This window comes from Antedon mediterranea, chromosome 3 (assembly GCF_964355755.1).
Source record: "Antedon mediterranea chromosome 3, ecAntMedi1.1, whole genome shotgun sequence".
NCBI classification, from domain to species: domain Eukaryota; kingdom Metazoa; phylum Echinodermata; class Crinoidea; order Comatulida; family Antedonidae; genus Antedon; species Antedon mediterranea.
This window is the reverse complement of record NC_092672.1, coordinates 31,226,697-31,248,863: the sequence shown is the minus strand read 5'-3', so window position 1 is coordinate 31,248,863 and position 22,167 is coordinate 31,226,697. Positions and strand designations below refer to the sequence as shown.

Genomic DNA, 22,167 nt, shown 5'->3' with positions numbered 1-22,167 from the left:
TGTTGATAATTAAATAAAGAATTTATGAAATTTTCTGTTTTTTTGTAAATGTTTTCTTGGGTCAGAGAACACAAACACAAGTATACAACAAATTCTTATACATTTTATTTTTTATTGAATTACACATTTTAATTTTAAAAGCACCAGTCACTCGAATTTCAACAAAAATAATCTGTTTAATATATTTATTTATTCGATCGACCATCTTTAGTGAGTGAAGGAAAGGGCCCTTGAAAAAACAAACATATAAACATAAAATACTTGAATTATTACTGTATTTAAAAACATGATTATTACACCATATTTAGACATATTAAATTTATGTTTTTCTTGGTTGTCCAGTGATTTTCAGAATTCACAGTATTTAAAAAGTCTAAAATTATTTTAAAATAAATATTCTTTATCATTTTTGTTACGTTTTCTAGTAGTCTTTGGTGACATAGTTAATCACAACAATAAAGGACCAATAATCATTTAAAAAGTACAATTAAATTTTGTTATAATTAAAAATATTATTTATGTTAATCTAATCAACAGAATCATCGCTTTTATTTGAATCGTCATGGTGATTTTCGGAGAAATTATCTCCGTTGACCAAGTGATTATTAATCGGCATTCCACCGTTCTCATATGTACCCTGTACAATTTTACTTGGACTGAGTGACCCCTCGAAAGAACCGCTTAAAGACCTTGCAATTTTGCCTTGGCCATCAGTAGCGGTTTCTGATAATACTGCCTCGCTAGTTTGTTCACTATCAACGCTCTGTTCTACGTGGTTTGCAGGCGGAGTTTCGGTTGTCGATGTTGTATCGCCATTCGGTTTACTGGACGCCATCTGCCATGCTGGGATTGGGCTTGGTTTCGGTGTACGAGGAAATTGGTTTCTAAAGCAGACAAAAATAAGGAGGAATTGTGGGTAAAAATACATCAGATGATTAGGTTTTAGGAATTATGTAAAATTCAGGAAGAGGAATTGTGGGCATGGATGGGCAATCAAGAGGATTCATTAAAAATAAAATACTGCAGTAAGTTCTCCTGTATCACGACACTAGGAGTCAACCCAGAACATGTTGCAAGTGTCACAGTAATGCAACACATGAAACCTCTACCATGACACTAGGAGTCAACCTAGAAGATGTTGCAAGTGTCACAGTAATGTGACACATGGAACATCTATAATAACACTATGAGTCAACCTAGAACATGTTTTAAGTGTCACAGTAATGTGTCCAGTTTCACAGTAATGTGATGCATGAAACTTCTACTACGACACTAAAAGTCAACCTATAACATGTTTCAGGTGTCAAGGTATTACACTACTCCCCAGATTATGTCATATCTTGTACCTGCTTAACACAAGTCCTTTGAGCGAAACAAGTTCACTTTTGATATCACCGATGTCAATACTTTTCACGGTGGTTTCCATTGTTTTATTCCTGGCAACATCCAATGTTAGCTGGTCTAGCTTTTGATCTTGCTTATTCAGACTTACTTTCATGCTGTCGACCATTTTCTGAACCTCATTCACTATGGGAAAGGAAGTTAAATAAACTTTAACTATCTTCAGAAAAATGTAAATAAACTTTTTTCACATCTGCAAAATGTAACAACTTGTAACCAGGTTTTTTTTTTTTTTGTAGCCAGGTTTGCATAGTGTGAAGACAATTTTCGGGAAAATCTCCCAAGAAAAACACACAGACGAGACCTGTTTTTTTATTCCGAGATGTCCTGTGTTTGTACTGTGCATGTGTGTTGCCCTGGAATTTAACTGACATGTTAGTCCCCTAAACTACAGTATTATACATTTTTTTTAAATTAAGAAATCTGCATCCATTCATAAAAAAGAGGTATAAAGAAATTTGATGCTACACCCAGTTTCTTTTGTTGTTACGTTGTCAGACATACTGGATACTTTACTGGTGAATTTATTTTTTGTACATTAGTTGGGGACCCCTTATGTGAAAACTACTTCCTAAATATAACTAATCTAAACCTAACCCTCTAAATAATCTCTCTCATTATAGGTAAAAGAAGTTGCCCATAGGATTCAAATCCCATACATAGAAATGTAAAGTACATAGTCTAATCTACTCGACTACACAGACGATTCGATGGAAAGAGTTGCATTAGGGAATTGTAGTAAGCTCAATTCATACGTCACACCTTATGGATATGACTAATGAATATTCATGTTTATTTTGTGACGTTTCATGAAGGGTCTCCAACTTATGTATGAAAAGAAATATCGCATCATGGTGAATCTTAAAACCTTTACCTGTTTCTGCTACACTGTCCCCGAGTTCTTTCACTGCCTCTTGCATTGCCTTAAGGGCTTCAACCTGTTCACGTTTCCTCGTTAAAAATGGTGCAATTACATTCTGAAAAAAAAAAGTAGCAATTAGAGTTGTTACATCAATTCTATATTTTCAAATTGATTTGGTTAAGACTGAATAGTGATAGACAAAAATTGTTTTAATTACACTATTACAATACAATCATTACTGTAATTTCAAAGTAAGTATTTGTCTGTTTTAATGTCAACTTTTAGTTTGGTTTTATACAAATTTTATTGTATTTAAAAAAAAATTTCACGTTTTGAAAATGGCTGCAATTATAAAAAATGGAAATACATTTGAAACTGGCATGAAATGTAAAAAAAATAATAGATGTACATACAGATCTAAAAGATAACTAAATACACAAATATGAATATCACCTGATAGAACTTGTATATACAATAGGCAAGGCTGCCAACAACCACGCCAAGAGCCGTATATCCACGCCATCCTTGGGGTCGATAGGATACTATACAAAATAATAAGGAAAATCACATCAAAATTAAAGGTTTTCTTATTTTAATATGATGCCTAGATATTTTTCATTTCAAGTCGTCATTTTGGCAACATGATTTCACAAAGAAACTATTTGTAAATAAACGATCAAAGAGAATAGGATAAAACATTTAAAAAAACGAAAAAAGGCCGAACTTAAACTTTCTGAAAATATTTTCATATAGTTTAACTAAAATTTAATTTTGATAATTTTATATTGATGACCTCATCAAAATTTAAATAGCGTAATGAACCATAATTACTGTAGCATATGGGCAATTCCATGCAAACATGGACATGACCAAAAAAATTCAAATTAATTAGTCAGCTCAAAATTTGTGTTTATGTTACTCTTTGAATATGTGGGAACTAGGTTTTTAACTTTTTCAATTCATTTATGACTTTTTGCAGCCAAAAAATTACGTTTATTCAATGTTGAATATATATTTTTTTTTAGGTGTGAAAAATAGGTAATTACGTTAACTGATTATTATTTTCCCAACAAAGCAATATTTATAAAGTAACATGTCTAAGTAATACGGTAGTACACTTAAGATATATGGAAAATATGATATAACTACAAATGTTGAATATCCCATATAGGAGTGCTGTGTATATTCCGTTATATATTAGGGTATGTAATGCGAGTGACAAAAAAAATGATTTTTTTTTTTTATACCATCATGATGATAATTTTTTTTAATGAAATTTTATAATTTAGCTATACTACTTTGAACAATTAAAATTTGACAAATAAAAATAAAAAATCCCCGTAAATACAAAATTGTTGAGACATTGAAAAGTGAAATGCGAGTGACATGTAATGCGAGTGACGTTAAAAAATGGACAATGTAATGCGAGTGACATTACTAAAACTCTTTTTTTTGTAAAGTAAAATAGTAATTAATCTATCATTAGTTATGAATTAGTCCCAGAATTAGTATATACATTAATTTCATAATACAATGTGTGATTTGGCCCTTATTTGGAGGCACTACAGTATAATAATTATAGCATTAGGTTTGTTGAGGGCACAATCCCTAGCAACAACCTTTTTGCAGTTAAATCATTTGAAAAATCAAATCATTATAAGAGCTCATTAAATAAAAAACACTAAATCTGGTGAGATTTATCAAATTTGGTACAATCTTTTGTGAAGATAAGAAGGTAAGAATAAGTATACATTTATATTTAATCACAATTTTAAAGTTTTTTTTTTCTTATATTGTTAGTGTTAATTATTTCAAATTCTATAATTTGAAAACACCGCATAGGCCTAAGGCTATAATAATTTATTTATATATTATTATTTATATATTATTATTTACTAGGCATATTTTAAACCACCAGGTCTAAAGCATTGTAGTTTTAAAAACAAAATATATAATTGCTTATTATTTAAAAATAATTTTAAATTATCATTCACATTTGCATCCTGCCTTTAGAAATGGCCGAACGACAGAGAAAGTACCTAGAAAAACTGAAAGCCGAGGGAAAATACACCTCATACAGAAACAAACAAAATGAAATTTCGAAAAGAAGTAAAAAAGTAAAAGAAAAGAGAAAATTCTAGCTCTGCCACTAGCTTTGAAGAAGCAGAAGATTGATGCTCTTAAAGTTGCTAATAGAAAACGTGTGGCTATTAGTTCAGAGCAAAGAAGGCTGCTTTGGCATTAGACGGGCCATCACCTTTTAGAAGTGCTATGGCTGCGCTAAAGCCACTACCAGGGCAAAAAGAATGCTTGATGCTGGTTTGCGAAGAACTTTGAGTTCCATAATTTGTAAAATGGCTGTTTGAATTTTCTATTTTCATTTTTAGTGACCGTATTTAAAGTGTTCTGTTACTGTGTTTGTAAAAAATCAAGATGTTCTGTTAGTGTTAAAAATAGATGATGTCCTTTAGAACTTCATCCAAATGAGTTGAAATAAAAGTTTTTACTTGAAAATTGATATAACATTCTTTGAGTGGTTTAATTTTGCATTATTTAATTATTGTCTACTTTTCTTTCTGCTTTGCTTAGTAAATACTAAGTTCACTTCTTACGGTAATGCGAGTGACAGTAATGCGAGTGACGGGACTTTTTTGTTAAAATGTAAAATATTTTTAAAATCTATGTAATGTTGAATTTTTTTATTATCCTATTTTATACTTTAAAAGTACAGCAATTAAAAATATAATAAGATCTTTTGATTCATATATTTTTAGTTTAAGGACACGTTCTTATCAAATCTAATCAAATTTTTGTTGTGTCCTTTTTGTGTAATGCGTGTGACAGAATTTCGCAATGGCGTCATTGTCGAAGTAAAAGACATACAATTTTTTTTATAGTATTTTATTAAAGACTTGCACCTAAAGTATGTTCATATAAAACATTGACTTAAAAATCCAATTAGTATAGAAAGTACAAAGCTTAGACTAACAAAAATGACTGTAATGTGTAATGCGAGTGACCATGGAATTGCCCATATCATAAATTTGAAATATAAAACAATAATAATCAATATATTACCAATTGGTTGTGAGACTGGGACAGCAGGTGTTACTTTATTATACGGAGCGACCTGATTAACGCCGGACCTATTAATTGCGATTTCTATCTCCTTATCGGTCAAACCTTTTTTTACCAGAAAAGCTTTACGAGCCGAGACAGCACTGGACTGTACTTGTGGATTCTGCAAAAATTTAATAGCTGTTTCGATCTAAAAAGAAAAAAATAAATAAAGATTAATTGTTTCAGAAAAAAAACAGTCTAATATATGGTATATTTTTTAAAAATATGTTTAATCATTCATAAAATGACATAGGCCTACCAACTTTTCCCGTGGAATATCAGATGTATTTTCACTTGGCAGCAGTGGATTATCCATCTGCGGAACAGGTGACTGTAAGAATAAAAATGGTTAATTTTTCAATTTAAAATATATATTATTAAAATTATTGTTAATAAATATTAGTGATTTTAATATTAATATTAAATATTTAATAATTTAGCCTAGGTCTAGCTAGGCCTATATTTATTTATGTGTTTTTTTTACTTTAAAAAGTACAAAGCTGAGGGCTCGCTGAAGAAGGTTCTTCACCACACACCCTCTGCACTAAACTGGTGGTGGTGGTGGCACAATGCAAATTCAACCACTTGGCTGACCTGCCTGTAGGTTCCCCCTGTTGTGTGTCTACTCTATAGCTAGGCCCTAGCCTAGTGTGTTGCTTGTAAAGTGGACTTGGTTGGTTGAGAGACTTTTGCCTCACTTACTATGAGTAATAATTACTAAATGATACATTTTCTCCTTTATTAAAGCCTACCTTAACATCTGATGACATAGTAAAAAAAAACAAATTCGTACAATTACAAAAAAACGTTTATTTGTAACAATTTCTACATCATATTTAGGCCTAGGGCCTAGGCTAGGCCTACTGTGTTTCGTTTTAAAATTTGATGATTGTGTTGCGTTAACTTTTTTCAACATGGATGTCGCCCTCTATATACAGTAAGCACAAACAAAAAAATAATGGCCGACAACCAAAATTTTGACAGCGAAGACGGAGTTGAGGTTGAAATTCACGAAGCAAATAAACGAAATAAAATGGATCATTCTAGTAATGTTCAAATGTTTCAGCATCCATTAATTGATCACAAAAGGTCTAGATATCCTTATTGTATAGTATGGACACCAATTCCTCTATTAACGTAAGTTGTTATACTTTTTTAGGCCTACACGTCACTGACTTTTTGATCGGCAAGCAAGCAAAAGAAGCCGGTCGACCGGAATCAAGTCAAAGGTTCCCAGCGCGCCTAGGCCTAGCCCGACTTTTTAGTATGATTGGTGCATCATCCATACGTATTGTAAGTTGCTATAGGGCCTTAGAACATGTAAAGGATTGCGAGAACGATAAATAAATAAACACCCCCTAACCTGCATTTTATCTCCATATTTTGTTATTGATTGATACGAAAATGTTATTAAATTAATTATATTATTATTTTAAAATAATTAAGATTTGAAACATTTTATGTCTTTTTTAAATTTCAATTTATGCATAATAATAATAGGTGGCTATTTCCATTCATTGGACACATGGGTATTGCAACGTCTGCAGGCATCATACGTGACTTTGCAGGACCATATTACGTATCGGTAAGACAAGGCAAATTTAAATATTATTGTGTGTTTTTTCACAGTCTGAAAACAATTTAACTTACAAATCTGCAGTGTAACTCTGTCGGGTGACCCTCACCCGGCCTGAGCTCCTCTTATTTTTAGAAAATTTACAATGCAATGTTTACAGTTTTTAAAACTCTGTCTACACTATCAAACTATTTGACCAAAAAAAATGTGATGTGCCCAATATATGGTAGTGATGTGCCCAATATATGGTAGTGATGTGCCCAATATATAGTAGTGATGTGCCCAAATATGATAGTAATGTGCCCAAATATGATAGTAATGTGCCCAAATATGATAGTAATGTGCCAAAATATGGTAGTAATGATATCATCATGTCCATATATTGGCACATCACACTTTTGTTGTCAAACTAGTTGCTTTTAGCACAGCACCACCACTAATGTTCCTTTTTACTGTGGAATAGGAGGATTGTATGGCATTTGGTAAACCAACACGTTACCTGATATGTACACCACGGATGGAAAAACCAGGTCTATGGGATCAATCAATATTTGACGCATCAGAAGAATATAAAACACGAATAGTAAGAATTAAAAAATATTGAATCATTTACAAACCAACATTTTGTTTATACGTATGTAATGAGGCTATCAGTATGGTCAACTCACTGTGCATGTAGATTGTCTATCGGCATGGTTAACCATGCGATATAGTGATTATTTGGTGCAGAGCCAATCAAAGAAGTAGGTGCACGTTCAACCTTAACGATAATCACTTCACAATATGATGCTTAATTATTGTATAAATGCTAAGATATTATTCTTCCTAAAACTGTACTATTTTTAACAATTTTTTTAATGACATGAAATAAAATTGATAAATCAATAATAAATCTGATAATAAAGGATAATTTATTTACCTCATTAGCATAATTTATGCTGTGATAACTGTCACTCTCATGTTGCTATGGCACTAAATGATATGCGTTACCAGGAGAGCAAACATTGGAACATGGTTAAATTGGCAGCCAAGATGTTCGTTCAAGGCAAATATGTTGGGTACGTATATTGTTTTATATTAATTATTGATACAGTCAACTCTCCCAATACCGGATGCATTTGGGCTAGCCAAATATGCCTTGTTTTCTGGAAAGTCTGGTATTCGGAATGGTTTTTTAATGGTAAAAATGAATTTGGGACTGTTTGGAGTTCAGGAAAAGTCTGGTATTGGGAGAGTTCCGGTTTTCAGAGAGTCCGGTATTGGGAGAGTTCCGGTTTTCAGAGAGTCCGGTATTGGGAGAGTTGAGTGTATAAATTAGTGTCTCCTTTTCTCTCTATTACATTCAATAGTGTCCTAAAAATTAAAAATCTTATTTTTAAATGCAAGATTAATAACCTACCCACTTGGCTGGATTCTACACAGACAACTTTACTCCCCTCTAAGGGTCCCCTCCCTACTCTTCTGAAAAATACACTGGTTTTTTAAAGTGCATAATAAGATCTCATCCAAGAATCTTCTACCACCAGAACTATGATTGAGGAGTGACTTGAACCTGCGCCAATTTTATGGCTATAGTTACTACTTGGCCACTTAACTTTCCTGTCATTATAAAACTATACTTGTTAGTGTGTATTGCCAAGCCTTACTGTCTGGCCACTCCATTTTGCTGACTATACTTGTTCTGTCATATAAATTACAATTGGTTTTTGCCATTTTTCAGTGCTTGCGGAATTGTGAAAACATGGTTACCATCGCTGATTGTATACGGAATAATAATAGCACTGGTATTAATATTCTAGATATCATATCGCAACTGTAACATATTTTCAAACACTGCACTGATATTTGTATATATATGGTAAACATTCTCACTTTTAAGTTTTTTGTATAAATTTGTTTTACTTTTTTGTATTTGTAATACTGATTTTTTGTGTGGAATTAGTCATTATGAAAATTTATTGTGATGTTTAAGAACACCTGATTGACTTACGTTTAAACATTTGTTATTGTGTAGATTCCAGTTTGACTTGTAATATAGGGATCATGTGAAAACTAGTATACTGCAGTTACTGCAGTAGCTACATTTTGTTTTAGCAGTAACATGTGATTTTAGTTTGTTTCAATGTAGAAGTTCATGAGGGCAGTCACTGAAATAAACAGTGCGTATGAACTACAAAAAAAGGCTTGCTAAATATATTGCATAAACATGTTAAAGAGAGTAAATAAAATGTTGTTACTGCAGTAACTTCAGTATAATGAAATTGTTTAACTTGTTAAAACAGTTTGTTAAATAGTGATGTTCTGCCATGAACAGTAGAACCCTGCTTTGGAACACCTCTATTAAGGGGACACCTATATTGAGGGGACACCTATATTAAGGGGACACCTGTATTAGGGGGCACTTATATTAAGGGGACACCTATATTGAAAGGACACCTATATTGTGAGGACATCTATATTGAGAGGACACCTTTATTAAGAGGACACCCCTCTATTGAGGGGACACCTTTATTAAGGGGACACCTATATTGAGGGGACACCTCTATTGAGGGGATACCTATAATTAGTAAGGGGACACCTATATTGAGGGGACACCTATATTGGGGGGACATCTCTATTGCGGGGGAGTGGGGGGCGGGAACACCTATATTGAGAGGACACCTATATTGAGAGGACACCTATATTGAGGGGACACCTATTAAGGGAACATCTCTATTGAGGGGACACCTATATTGAGAGGACACCTATATTAAGGGGACACCTCTAATCAGTGGGCACCTATTCAGTGGACACCTCTAATCAAGGGAAACCTCTATTAGGGGACACTTTGTTGGTTTTTAGGTTCTGCTGTTGTAACAGAATATTTTGATTGTAAGTATGTAAATATTTAATTGATGACCAATCTATAACACTTATAATTTTAAAAATCCGTTTAATTTGTACTTAACATAATAATTCATAAATAACGAGAAAACATTTACTATTTATTAGTGCAATAAAACATTTTTACAGAATCTATAATTTCAAAATATTTAAGCAACATGGACTATGCACAAAGAGAAAGTTGTTCTTATCAAATGATAGAATAAATTTTAAAAACACACAAACTTGAGTGAGGTCAGGGGTTAAGTCAACTCCTGTTTTTAGTTGTCAAAATAATATGTAAATATAATAGATTTATGAAATAATAATATACATATTTATAAGTGTTTAAATTCTTCTAAAGGACATTTTGATTATGTTTAATAAAAATGTTTTAATTTTTTTATTATACCAACAATACATCATAATAATACATGGATATTATATAGTGCTTAATGCACAAAGCATCCGAGTCTAGTCTAAAGCCTGGTTCCCACTAGCGACGCAATCTACGCAACGTAAGAAAATGCCCTTCTAATAATTGTATTTGCCCCCGCCTGCGTGAAATCAAACCTGAGATGTTTGCAGCACTATTGCGTCGTCGGTTCCCACTTGTGATTACGCAATACAGCACTTTGCGTCAATACGTCGCTGCGTTGCGTCCTAGTGGGAACCACGCTTAAACGCTTCACATTATTACTTCGATCATCAACGTATGGAAACATACTCCCATATTAATATATGCTCCAGCTAGTAATCACCACATTGTATGTTTGACCTTTAATACTGGGTACCCATTTTTACGCATAGGTGAAGAGAGGCAAACGTAAGTAAAGTGTCTGGATAATGCGACAAGGCGTTGGATTCGAACTCACTGCGCCACACACCTCTTGAATGCATTTCATATTTTTTATAAAATGTGAGAATCATCAAAGGTCAAACACGCTGAAATATATTGATGTATTGTCCCCCTGAAAAAATAATTCTTAAACAAATTGTTGTTGAATATTCCATTGTTATCCACTTTGATAAAAAATTGGATCGAGAAAAAAAATGTATTTACCTGAAAAAAATGTAATTTAAAGCCAAAAATTGTCAAATTGGCTGCCAGCCAATGGATTTTTGTTTGAATTTAACCATTTTTTGTCATTTTATAAGTGAAAACATTATTTTTTGTTTGTTTTTTTTTCTATGGATGTGAATAACTTTATTAAAACTACAAAATAACACTTCAAAGTCTGATTTAATTAATCTTCATTTTTCATGTTTTTGGGGGACAATACATCTTTAAAATTTACAATAAAACAGACAAATGAGATAACAATGATTGCATTATTCTTTCATTGTAAGCAATAATGTTGTTGACCATTTTCTCTAAAAGCTATGACGTCACAACCATCGTGGATACTACGCAAGATCTTCGACAAACTACACCCATTGGTAAATGTTAAAACTTGGATCAGTTTTGGTACCATCAATACCATTTCGTTGATTTGACTGACCTAAAAAGTACTCCCCATCTCGCTCAAAAAACGTTATACCATAACACGAGTGCGACGTCATGTCTCCGTACTTTACGAACATTGATCCCTCCAGTTTAAATATTGGCGATGTCGTAGTAAAGAGGTCGGCGTCAACATTAGTGTAACTCCATAATTTTCTGAGTGTGGGTACTATCATAAATACTTCTCCACCAACCTGTAAATAAATAACATTCAATGCGTGAAGGTGGATTAAATTAAATCTAGACGTACTTTCCATGGCATGTTCTGCAGAGAACGCGGGAGATTTCTAAACCAACCTTATAATAATGTATAAGAAAGAGGTCCATATTATTTTGCGCTGTGAGGATAGCGCCTCCCTCTATACACTTACAGAAGGATTATCAGGGGCGGACGCAGGGGTGTTTCCCCAGTTGCCCGGGCAACACCCTTAATTTCATACTAAATGTTTTTTTCTGCCACTAAATTAAAATTTAGATCCCATTTCATCATATTATATATTAACTGTTAACGTTATAGAAGTCCAGGGTTGGAAAAGACGACTATATTTATCTTCATTTCCCTACGTCCGTAATATTTGGGCGAATTTCTGTAATAATTACGGACGTCCTGTGGCGCAAATACTCAGTAGCTACGGCTCTCTGAGGAATCTTGGGTAACCCCCTTAAAATCGTCCTGCGACCGCCCCTGATTATGCGTTTGGTATTGATATGGGGATATTACAATTGGGGCCCCAAGACGAAAAGAATTAAAATGTACTTACAATGGTACTTATTTATAAAGGACTTACTTACAATTGTACTTACTTACAATTGTACTTACAATGGTACTTACTTACACATGGTAATGGTACTTATAATGGCACATAATTCCAATGGTCTTACAGTACTTTATTTACAATGGTATAGGCCTACTCACTGCTGACAATGGTACTTACTTACAATTGTACTTACTTTGAAAACTGTAGTGCTGACAGGGCAATGTTCTAAAGGAATACGTTGATGAATTTTGAATTCATCAGTCGATTCGTCCCATATGTACACTATTGTATTTTGTACACAACTTAAATGATTGACAACAACAAAGTAAGTATCTCCGTCATTTGTGAAAATGTCGATTCCAGTTGAGCCAGCATTTGATTCGTCGAGTGACTGTATCAATCCTTTGCTACCTGAAGAGATGGTTCTAGTTACAATCCGTTATGCGTGATTAACTAATGAATGACGTATTTCATTGTCAGAGTCCAGTATGTGTACAAACGAGATTGTGAATAAAGTTTAAATGAATTTAGATGATTACCGTTGTTTTGTACTTAGAAGATTATTGATTGGCATCATAGTATGCCTACTCAGTGTATTATTTTTGTATTTCATACGCACTCAAAAGCGAGTAAAGCTCCCCAATTACAGGATTGATAAACTATTTAATAATGTATCGTGCTTATAAGCTATAGTCTCATTTGAGGCTTAGGGAGTGAAGTTGAAAGTAAAGAGTCGTGAATTACAACCCTGGCACTAGGTCAGGATTGAACTCTGGACCTTGGGATTGGCAAGCACGTTAACCACACCAAGCTACAGCTTCATTACACTATTTGAGATTACTTGAACAGCATAACAAAAGTATAAGTGTGTTTTTTTTTACCTGCTGTATGGTATACTGAATTCCTCCAGCCTGCACCACATTTTTCGTGCGGGTTTCCTGCACACACAACATTACATTCACTATCAGCACTCTCGCCGTATGTTGAGTATGCTGTTCCGCAAAAACAGTGGCTTGAAAGCTGCACACCAGAATATGGACTGCCTTGGCCCGAACAATAGTCTAAACAGTAATCTATTGTCATGCTTCCACTCTGGACTGTAGCCCCTGTCATTGCTCTGGTTTGTTGGTCTCTAAAACAGCCTATATAACGCCCTGAATCAAGCAAAATATGTCAACATCATTTGTCGTAGTTATTTAGTTTTATTTCTTTCACATTATAATTCAATTGATTGACAGAAAGTTAATTTAGAGTAAATATTTGCTGCAGAACTTAGTCCAGAAGTTTTTAAAAATTGGATGACATATGAGCACATTCAGTGTTTGAATCTTCTTAAACATTATGTGACAAAATATGTGATGTGCACATACCTCATATCACTACCATATTTGGGCACATCACTACTATATTTAGGTAAATCACTTTTTTTGGTTAAACTAGTTTGATAGTGTAGACAGAGCTTTAAAACAGCTACGAATTATTTGTAAGCGGCACATTGCAATATATCTATTATAGATTATGAAGGACGCCTTGTGTTGTGTCACAATCGTGTGTTGAACCCGGTTTACATTGTCTGTCTAAATGTGATGTGACCATAATGGACATGATGATGTCATTCATATCACCACCGTACCATATTTAAACATAGCACTACCATATTTGGGCACATCAAACTTTGACACAAAGAGTTTTAAGCGGAAAATAAGTAGACCTACCTACAATCACATTATCAAATGCGCCTCAAATGTGTTATTTAAACATCGCGCTCCGGTAAACATTCGGCCTAATCGTTGATGGCACAGACTCACTCACTGAAGATAAGTTGAACTCTTAAGCTTGGTTCCCACTGGAACGTAACGCAAGGACGTAAACGCAACGCAAGCGTTTTAACCAATGACAAGCGAAGTTATAGACAGTTAGCAATCACAGGCGAATAAGCCATCGCTTGTGATTGGTCAATTCACTTGCGTTGCGTTACGTCCTTGCGTTGCGTCGCTAGTGGGAACCACGCTTAAAATATGCATACGTACGCATACACACTCATTGTCTGGTAACATTACCTAAACATTTTCGTACTTCAATTATACACTGAATTGATTATCATTTTTTAAATTTACTTACTTTTTTCTTTTATTCTCCAAACTTGAGATTTAACCGCGTGGTAACCTGCTGCGTCGTCGTAGTAGTTTACTATTACCGCGTACAGCGTACCATCCACTGCGAATAATTTTCCAGAGAAAGCGCCGTGACTTTGTATCTGGGAATAGTCTGCTAGGAATTGATTACTGGCGAAATCCCATTTATACACCTCTGAGTAAACTCCGTAAGCTGTGAGTAGAGGTAGAGGGAAACCAGGCCAAAATATAATTTTATACCCCCAGGGCAGAAGTATTCCAGGCCCGAATGGAATGTCATATCCCCAGGGCATATTTCATATTTCTATTGTTTAATTTCCAGGTATTGTATTAATAATTAGTGAAAGGTCATTCTTTGTACCAGACCGGAAAGGAATGTCATATCCCCAGGGTATATATTATGTTTTCTATTGTTTAATTTCCTGTTATTGTATTATTAATTAGTGTAAGGTCATTCTTTGTTAGAGAAATGGTTTGTTATTTTGGCGGGGTTTCTGTTTTGGCCTGTGCTATATTCGTAAAGAATTTGTATTTTTAAAAATTATTGAAAGGTCATTCTTTGTTAGGGAAGGGGGTTTGTTATTTTGGCGGGCTTTTCGTTTTGGCCTGGGCTATAATTGTAGTTGGTGATGAATTTGTATTTTAAATATATTAGTGAAGGTAGTTCTTTGTTTGAGGATTGCTATTGTTATTTTTAGGCGGTTTGACCATTGCATAGGTCACTTTTGTTTAGTATATCCTAATTTCTTTTGTTCATTGTTCTTTTTGTTTGGTACAATAGTTTTGTTTTTGATATTTTAGAGCCGTTTCTTTTTAGACATTGTAAGAAAGGGGACTGCTTTTTGTGACCTTTCCAGTTGCTTTGTCTATTTTAACGTAGAGTTACAGTATTTCGCTATGTCTGGAAGTATAGATTTTTCGCAAGGTAGATGTGTAGATACAGTTATAATCATTAGCGATGATGAGGAGACTGCTGTTACAGGTAGCGATATCGGTGATCGGTACATGCGGACCAATGAGGGTGTACCCACCGGTGTTGATGAAGGAGATGAGAGGGGTAGCCGGGCTACAAGTTGTATATTTACGTACGTAGATGAGGTAGAGAGAGAATTTTTATTGAAATTGGAATATTTAGCCAGATAAGTGTTTGTTTCTCAAGTGTTAAACAAGTGTTGGATGTTAAGTCAAGCGGCTTGTTATGGTTGCGAATTTGATAGGCCTGGTCAAAAAGATCATGACTTCTGTTTAATGAAATCTCCAGAAGAACAGATTGACTATTTTTATCGGGAGGTTCTGGATAAAGAGTATGTTACAGACGATACCGTGTACAGTGAGCTGAATAAGTACGAGGAATATTCATTACCACGGTATAGACATTTTGTTTACTTTCTCGTCAGTACCTTGACTAATTCAGAGAACCTGTATAAGTTATTGTGTGAGGATATCTAAAACGTGTTTCGCACGTGCCACGGAAAAAACGATTGACCGGAAAACAAACAATTAACAATACTTTAATCCGCACGCGTTGTAAGGAGACAATTGACAGGTAAAACAATTAATATCACTTTAGGCTAATTACTGTAAAGAGCTACGTAAACTGTAAATATAATATAGGACCTGATTCAAGCGAAGTTAAGACCTGTTTGTATGCAGTCGCCGAGCACAGTTATTCATTTTAGACTTACAGCGATGATTTGTATCTCGCTTTCTCTCTCTCCATTCACCGTCATTGTATTTTCTAAAGCTTAGCCAGATTAAAGCCTAAAGATCACTTTCTATATTTATGAAAAACTGTCAGCAGGATTTTTAGAATGTACTTTAAAGATCAATACAGCGATTCCAAAAGAAAACGCACAGAATACAAGAAATCTTCAAAAAAAGTTCCACATGGAAGAATTACGTGAAAGTACAGAAACAGATTCTAAACGGAGCGTATTTAAAATCAAAACAACAGTTGCTATCCCCCGATAGGTTATTGGTGCAAAAGATATTAAGAGAAAATTTAGATTGTGATTACCTTCAACTTCTTGATAAAGGAGCAGCCGATACATTGTTTAATAAATGTGAGGAAGAGATTGACTGTTTTACCGGTGATCTTGCAAAGGTGAAAGTATACGGAAAGTGGTTTAATATTCCTAGAAGACAGGTTGGTTCCATTATATTTGTTCTTCATCGTGGTTTTGTATTATTATTAATGATGTACTAGTATTTCACTTCCTTTTTTATTTACCGTTGAGTAGTTCGGTGCTATTTACTCGCTTACTGTAAATATTTTTTGTGCGTATTCATTTTCATCTTACCAGATAAGTTTCATTAATTACTTTCTTTGTATGATTTCCCCTCTGCAGGTTTCTTTCGGCGATTCGGGCTTAACTTACACATTTTCAGGTAATACAGTACCATATTTACCGTGGCCTTCATTCCTGGAAGATCTCCGCGATCTTTTAAAATCGGTTACAGGACATTACTTCAACTTTGTTTTGGTCAACCGGTAAATATTCTTGTTTTTTTGTTTTTTTTGATTGATTAAAAAGGTCCAGCGTTTACCTCTAAAACTATACGCATGAACAATGATATCAGTGGTCAAACTGAGTAATTTTTTACAATTTGCGGGATAAGATTGTTCTAATTGTATTATGCAAGTGTTTATTTTACTTTACACCCCCGATGGATAATAGGTTTTCTTTGGTCTCATGTTATTGTATTTTGTCATTACTCAGATATGCTACTGGTAGTGATTACATTGGTGAACACAAAGATGATGAGAAAGACATGAATCACTTTAGTCCAATCGCCTCTGTATCATTGAGGCAAACACGTATGTTTAGATTTCGGCATGGTGATGCACGGGGTCAGAGTCCCAAAAGAATCATTAAGCCAGTAACTGTTGATCTTAAACACGGTACATTATTAATGATGAATTATCCCACTAATGAGTACTGATACCATTCACTACCTAAACAGCAGTCCATCAAGCTACCAAGAACAAATCTCACGTTTAGAGATATTAAAATATGAGAGAAATTTCACGCAAACATTACAGTCTTTAATAGTTGTCGCAGATCTCAAGAATATTTACTGTTCATGATCTGTTTAGTATAGTAGTAAATCATTTTTGTGATGCTATTCCTACAAATAGCTGTATTTATTGAAATTCACTTAGATCTATACCTAATTCCATTGATCGCTAATATTCATGTGATTGTTTCTCATTGTGTGCATAAAAATTAAATAATCTCTTAAAAGTAAATTGTATTGTATTTCTAATTGTTATAAATACATGTGTAACAGTTTCTTATGTTTTTAACAAGTGTGTAAGTTTTTCTTTAAAGCGTTTTAACCGTTTAGTTAGTAATTTCAAGAGAAACAGGTACTTGAAACGGATAAATGATGTCGTAACGTGGGAAACGGACTGGTAGATTAAAAGAAACGTTATAGGCCTAATAACACTAATAATAACAAACATATATTTCGTACATAATCGATAAGTTATCTAAATATGTGTGATTAATATTATTACAATAAAGACCATGTAGATCTACAGTAGTTTGACTGTAAGTGGTATTGTAAATAAATTTTGAATTCAACGGTGAGAAATAACAGATGTCTGCGTATTATTTAATATTACTTTTATCATAATTGCAAACACAGGTCGATCATAATTTGAAGGCAGGAAGACGTTTTGGTTGCCAATTGTATTTTCTTTACACTTAACACATTTTAACAGAAAAACAGGAAAGCTAGACATTCAACCGGAGCCCAAAAATTGAAATTTGTTTACAAGCAGGTTATTTGCATTAGTTATTATAAGGCCTACTTTTTTTTCTACATGTTTATCTTTCGACTATTTAAAAAAAATTTTTTTTTTATGAACCTTCCGCTGTTTCGTTAGCAATTTTACAGGCCTGTGTCTTCGCTCTGTAGGCTTAACCTTATAACGACATATATTTTAACGATTCTTTGTAAATGCTTTCTTATTGATGGTTACCTATAGCTCTCTCACATCCCTTAATCTAGCACCATTTTATGAAAGATTCCTCAGTAAGGGGTTTATTACTGGCGCTAGGTATCATCGACAGGGAATATTAGACAAAACATGACGTCAATATTTTTAAAAGGTTTTCTCATTCAAGAACAGCTGACGTCAATGAAGAATACGTTACAACACGATAACTACCGGACAGCAGCAAAAAAAACATCAACCAATCACAAAGCTGAGCTACTAGTTAAATAATAAATAAATGAAACAAAGACAAAAGAAAAGGAAATACACCAAACAAATCATTTTCGTCTCGAAGTTATATTAACGTAAATTTTTCCTTCACAAAATCACAGGAGACGCGTTTTTAACGTTTCCAATTGTAAAGCAGTTTAAAATTGCGTCGCATTTAGTACTGCTAGTACCTTACTGTAAAATAGTATCTACCGATATATATTTTGCTGGTCACTCATCATTTTTATTACATCACATTATTCAACTCATCAGGTGTAATATCTTTACACAAATCCTTTATATCTTTACTTTTATTTCTTACCAGCTCATAACAAACATGAATATTACTCTAAAGGATTTATACTCAATGTATGATAAACCCCCCTTTTTTAAAGTCTGCATAGCGGCACGAGAAAACAATTGATAATGGGGATAAAAAGTTTGTCTTACATTGTTATACCGTAACCTGTGTTTTTCTTTGTTTACACCATCTCATTGTTTATAATTATGTATGTTAATGTCGATAGTGTTTTCGCTAGTACAGTTTATTACTTGTTTATACTCGTAAAGTTTGCAGGCCTCCATGTTGTTGGTATATTTTGTAAAAATTGTATTTAGGCCTATGTTTACTTTTTAAAAATCGTTTTATTTGCATTTTATCTCCTCCTGGTTAAAATGAGTGTGATGAAAAAAGTTAACAAGTATAACCACTAAAACGGTTCATTACCTGTAGGAAATCATCAATATTGTAACATGCGGTAAACAATACAAATTAGTTTCACAAATTATTTAAACAATAACACTAACAAATTATTAGAATTTAAAAAAATGTGTACAGATTTTATTTCGATAAAAAAGTGTACAAAGATAACTTTACAAAAAGTGTACAGAATAAAATAACAACAAAAAAAGTCCACACATAAGCTAATTCTTATAAATGTGTACAGTGTACATTGGCTACAGACATTCTTAAAACAGACGTGTACAGATTGTAGTTCGAAAAAAAGTGTACAAAAATAACTTTACAAAAAAATGTACAGAATAAATTAACAACAACAAAATCACACATTAAACTAATTCTTATAAAGGTGTACAGTGTACATTGGCCACAGACATTCTTAAAACGAGGTGTACACAGCTTTTATTTAAAAAAAAAGTATACACAAATAATTTTACAAAAAGTGTATAGAATAAATTTACAAAAAAAGATCACACATTAAACTAATGCTTATAAAAGTGTACATGTCGATGTGTACATGTAACGTGGCATTACCATTAAGAAACAAATACAAACCAAACACTTAACAGCTAAAACAGCATAGCGATCGTTTTCGTACGAAAAACAATACCTCCAGCAGGTATATCAACTTTAGTATTTTACGTATAGGGCATACACGTGACAAATACACACACCCTCTTGAATTGTAGGTACAGGCCTTTTACCGTTCGTAATTCAAACTGTTCGGAAAATTGAAGTTAATATTCTGAGATTAGGCCTATAGCCTATGATTGCATTCTGCCTTCCCTCTCAGGAGCTTAGACTTTGTCAACGGTCTAAAAGAGCTGTAATGCAGGATGCGAAACATAAACGTTTATTAATAAACAGTATATTATAACGATAAAGAAACGAATGTACGATACACCAATATAACAGTACAATAACTGATTAACTGAAGACTTGAAGTCTACTGTATTCCTACAATCATTCAAGTAGACATTGTTTGCTGAGTGTATGATACTTTCTCCAAAGAGAATTCGAACGATGTGTTTCTACGGTTATCAGAACGGGTCAATAGTAATATAAAAAAAAACCAAAAAAAACAAAAAAAAAACAAAAAAAAACGAGCAGCCTACTAACTTCCAAAAAATCAATACCTAAATAAGCTGAACCTAACCCACTAATTAATCTCTTCCATACATCAAAATCGGTCGAAAATGATCTGAACATTGAAAAGTGGACACGGTCGTCTGTTCTTCTTTTCTGTTTCCACGGCCGGCTTGTGACATCCTCGATGGTGATAAAGCCATGCGGTCTACACACTTATGAAGACCACATCGCATAACATGTTCAGGGAACTTATTTTTCAACTCTCTGATACAATGTTGAAATACAAGTGGACTGGAAACCATTTAGGAATAGGGTTTTCTAATAATAAAAGTTGTGTAAAACTTTAGTTATGGTCAAGAGGAATTGGTCAAGACTTGGAGTAAATGGTAAAAAAACCGGGGGGGGGGGGGGGGGGGAAATGGTCAAAACCGAGAGAAAAATCATTGTACACCATTTTATAAGTTTATAGTCAATTATTGTGTTAATATTCATTTATGAATAAACCTGTATACGTATTCAATAATAATAAAAAAAAAAAAATAACTTTCTTACGCTTAATATCATGAATAGCATATCTTTAGTGGTTAAGGTAATATATTATTTCTCTGTATACTGACGTCACACATATAGATAAAGAGAGACTGGCCATTAATAAAAGTTGGGTAAAATTTTAGTTATGGTCAAGGGGATTGGTCAAGACTTGAAGTAAATGGTCGAGACTTGGAGTAAATGGTCGAGACCGGGGGGAAAATGGTCAAGACAGGGAGAAAAATTAATGTACACCATTTTATAAGTTTATATTCACTTATTGTGTTAAATTTCATTTATGATTAAACCTGTATACGTATTCAATAATAAAAAATTAATTTTCTTACACTTAATATCATGAATAACATATGTTTAGTAGTTAAGGTATTATATTATTTCTCTGTATACTGACCTCACAAATATAGATAAAGAGAGACTGTAACTAAATGTTTATTGATTATTAGGGTTACAGTGAGAGTTCTATGCAAACATTAAAAGGCCAATTAACGAGCCACCCAACTTAATTAAGTACCGGTACCTAGCAAATGCGCTCAAACTCAATAAGGGTTACAACTCTACAAAAGAGGACATTTTATTTTTAAACAGGGTTAAACATAAAAAGGTCAATTACTTAAAAAGGGTTGTGTCAATTGACACTTGAACTTTACCTCTATACAAGGACGAATGGACAGTGACAATTTACCATTAAACTCTGGTCAACCGTTTTATTGGGGGGCTCTCAAATTTCGACGAAGTCGAAAATTGAAACTCCCATGCTTTTGTGACCAGAGTTTAATGGTTAATTGTCACTGTCCATTCGTCCTTGTATAGAGGTAAAGTTCAAGTGTCAATTGACACAACCCTTTTTAAGTAATTGACCTTTTTATGTTTAACCCTGTTTAAAAATAAAATGTCCTCTTTTGTAGAGTTGTAACCCTTATTGAGTTTGAGCGCATTTGCTAGGTACCGGTACTTAATTAAGTTGGGTGGCTCGTTAATTGGCCTTTTAATGTTTGCATAGAACTCTCACTGTAACCCTAATAATCAATAAACATTTAGTTACAGTCTCTCTTTATCTATATTTGTGAGGTCAGTATACAGAGAAATAATATAATACCTTAACTACTAAACATATGTTATTCATGATATTAAGTGTAAGAAAATTAATTTTTTATTATTGAATACGTATACAGGTTTAATCATAAATGAAATTTAACACAATAAGTGAATATAAACTTATAAAATGGTGTACATTAATTTTTCTCCCTGTCTTGACCATTTTCCCCCCGGTCTCGACCATTTACTCCAAGTCTCGACCATTTACTTCAAGTCTTGACCAATCCCCTTGACCATAACTAAAGTTTTACACAACTTTTATTA

The 22,167-nt window shown here is 33.4% G+C and overlaps 3 protein-coding genes across 4 annotated transcripts; 1 reads left to right on the top strand and 2 right to left on the bottom strand.

The window, feature by feature from the left end:
• Positions 1-128: 128 nt before the first annotated feature.
• Positions 129-6,276, bottom strand: LOC140043850 (peroxisomal membrane protein PEX14-like). Its single transcript, XM_072088322.1, has 7 exons — positions 6,136-6,276; positions 5,643-5,714; positions 5,342-5,531; positions 2,717-2,805; positions 2,276-2,378; positions 1,347-1,527; positions 129-884 (listed from the first exon to the last, which is right to left on the bottom strand). The coding sequence occupies exons 1-7, from the start codon at positions 6,151-6,153 to the stop codon at positions 527-529; spliced, it is 1,011 nt and encodes a 336-aa protein (XP_071944423.1). The 5' UTR covers positions 6,154-6,276; the 3' UTR covers positions 129-526.
• Positions 6,277-6,340: 64 nt separating this feature from the next.
• Positions 6,341-9,561, top strand: LOC140043848 (transmembrane protein 222-like). 2 transcript variants are annotated; one of them, XM_072088320.1, is made up of 5 exons: positions 6,341-6,520; positions 6,884-6,968; positions 7,423-7,542; positions 7,887-8,017; positions 8,680-9,561. In XM_072088320.1, the coding sequence occupies exons 1-5, from the start codon at positions 6,342-6,344 to the stop codon at positions 8,756-8,758; spliced, it is 594 nt and encodes a 197-aa protein (XP_071944421.1). In that variant the 5' UTR covers position 6,341; the 3' UTR covers positions 8,759-9,561. The 2 variants fall into 2 exon arrangements, with proteins under 2 accessions (XP_071944421.1, XP_071944422.1); XM_072088321.1 differs by lacking the exon at positions 8,680-9,561 and adding an exon at positions 8,486-8,614.
• A 452-nt stretch (positions 9,562-10,013) lies between these two features.
• Positions 10,014-14,534, bottom strand: LOC140043847 (uncharacterized). Its single transcript, XM_072088319.1, has 4 exons — positions 14,205-14,534; positions 12,965-13,237; positions 12,277-12,494; positions 10,014-11,519 (listed from the first exon to the last, which is right to left on the bottom strand). The coding sequence occupies exons 1-4, from the start codon at positions 14,509-14,511 to the stop codon at positions 11,250-11,252; spliced, it is 1,068 nt and encodes a 355-aa protein (XP_071944420.1). The 5' UTR covers positions 14,512-14,534; the 3' UTR covers positions 10,014-11,249.
• Positions 14,535-22,167: the final 7,633 nt, after the last annotated feature.

Coding starts and splice junctions, on each gene's coding strand:
- LOC140043850 (XM_072088322.1), bottom strand. Junction 5,532..5,642: donor ATATTCCACGGGAAAAGTTG/GTAGGCCTATGT, acceptor TTTTCTTTTTAG/ATCGAAACAGCTATTAAATT. Junction 1,528..2,275: donor GGACAGTGTAGCAGAAACAG/GTAAAGGTTTTA, acceptor CCTTTCCCATAG/TGAATGAGGTTCAGAAAATG.
- LOC140043848 (XM_072088320.1), top strand. CDS start 6,342: ATGGCCGACAACCAAAATTTTGACAGCGAAGACGGAGTTGAGGTTGAA. Junction 6,521..6,883: donor ACACCAATTCCTCTATTAAC/GTAAGTTGTTAT, acceptor TAATAATAATAG/GTGGCTATTTCCATTCATTG. Junction 8,018..8,679: donor GTTCAAGGCAAATATGTTGG/GTACGTATATTG, acceptor GCCATTTTTCAG/TGCTTGCGGAATTGTGAAAA.
- LOC140043847 (XM_072088319.1), bottom strand. CDS start 14,511: ATGCCCTGGGGATATGACATTCCATTCGGGCCTGGAATACTTCTGCCC. Junction 13,238..14,204: donor TTGGAGAATAAAAGAAAAAA/GTAAGTAAATTT, acceptor TGCTTGATTCAG/GGCGTTATATAGGCTGTTTT. Junction 11,520..12,276: donor TCAGCACTACAGTTTTCAAA/GTAAGTACAATT, acceptor ATTTATTTACAG/GTTGGTGGAGAAGTATTTAT.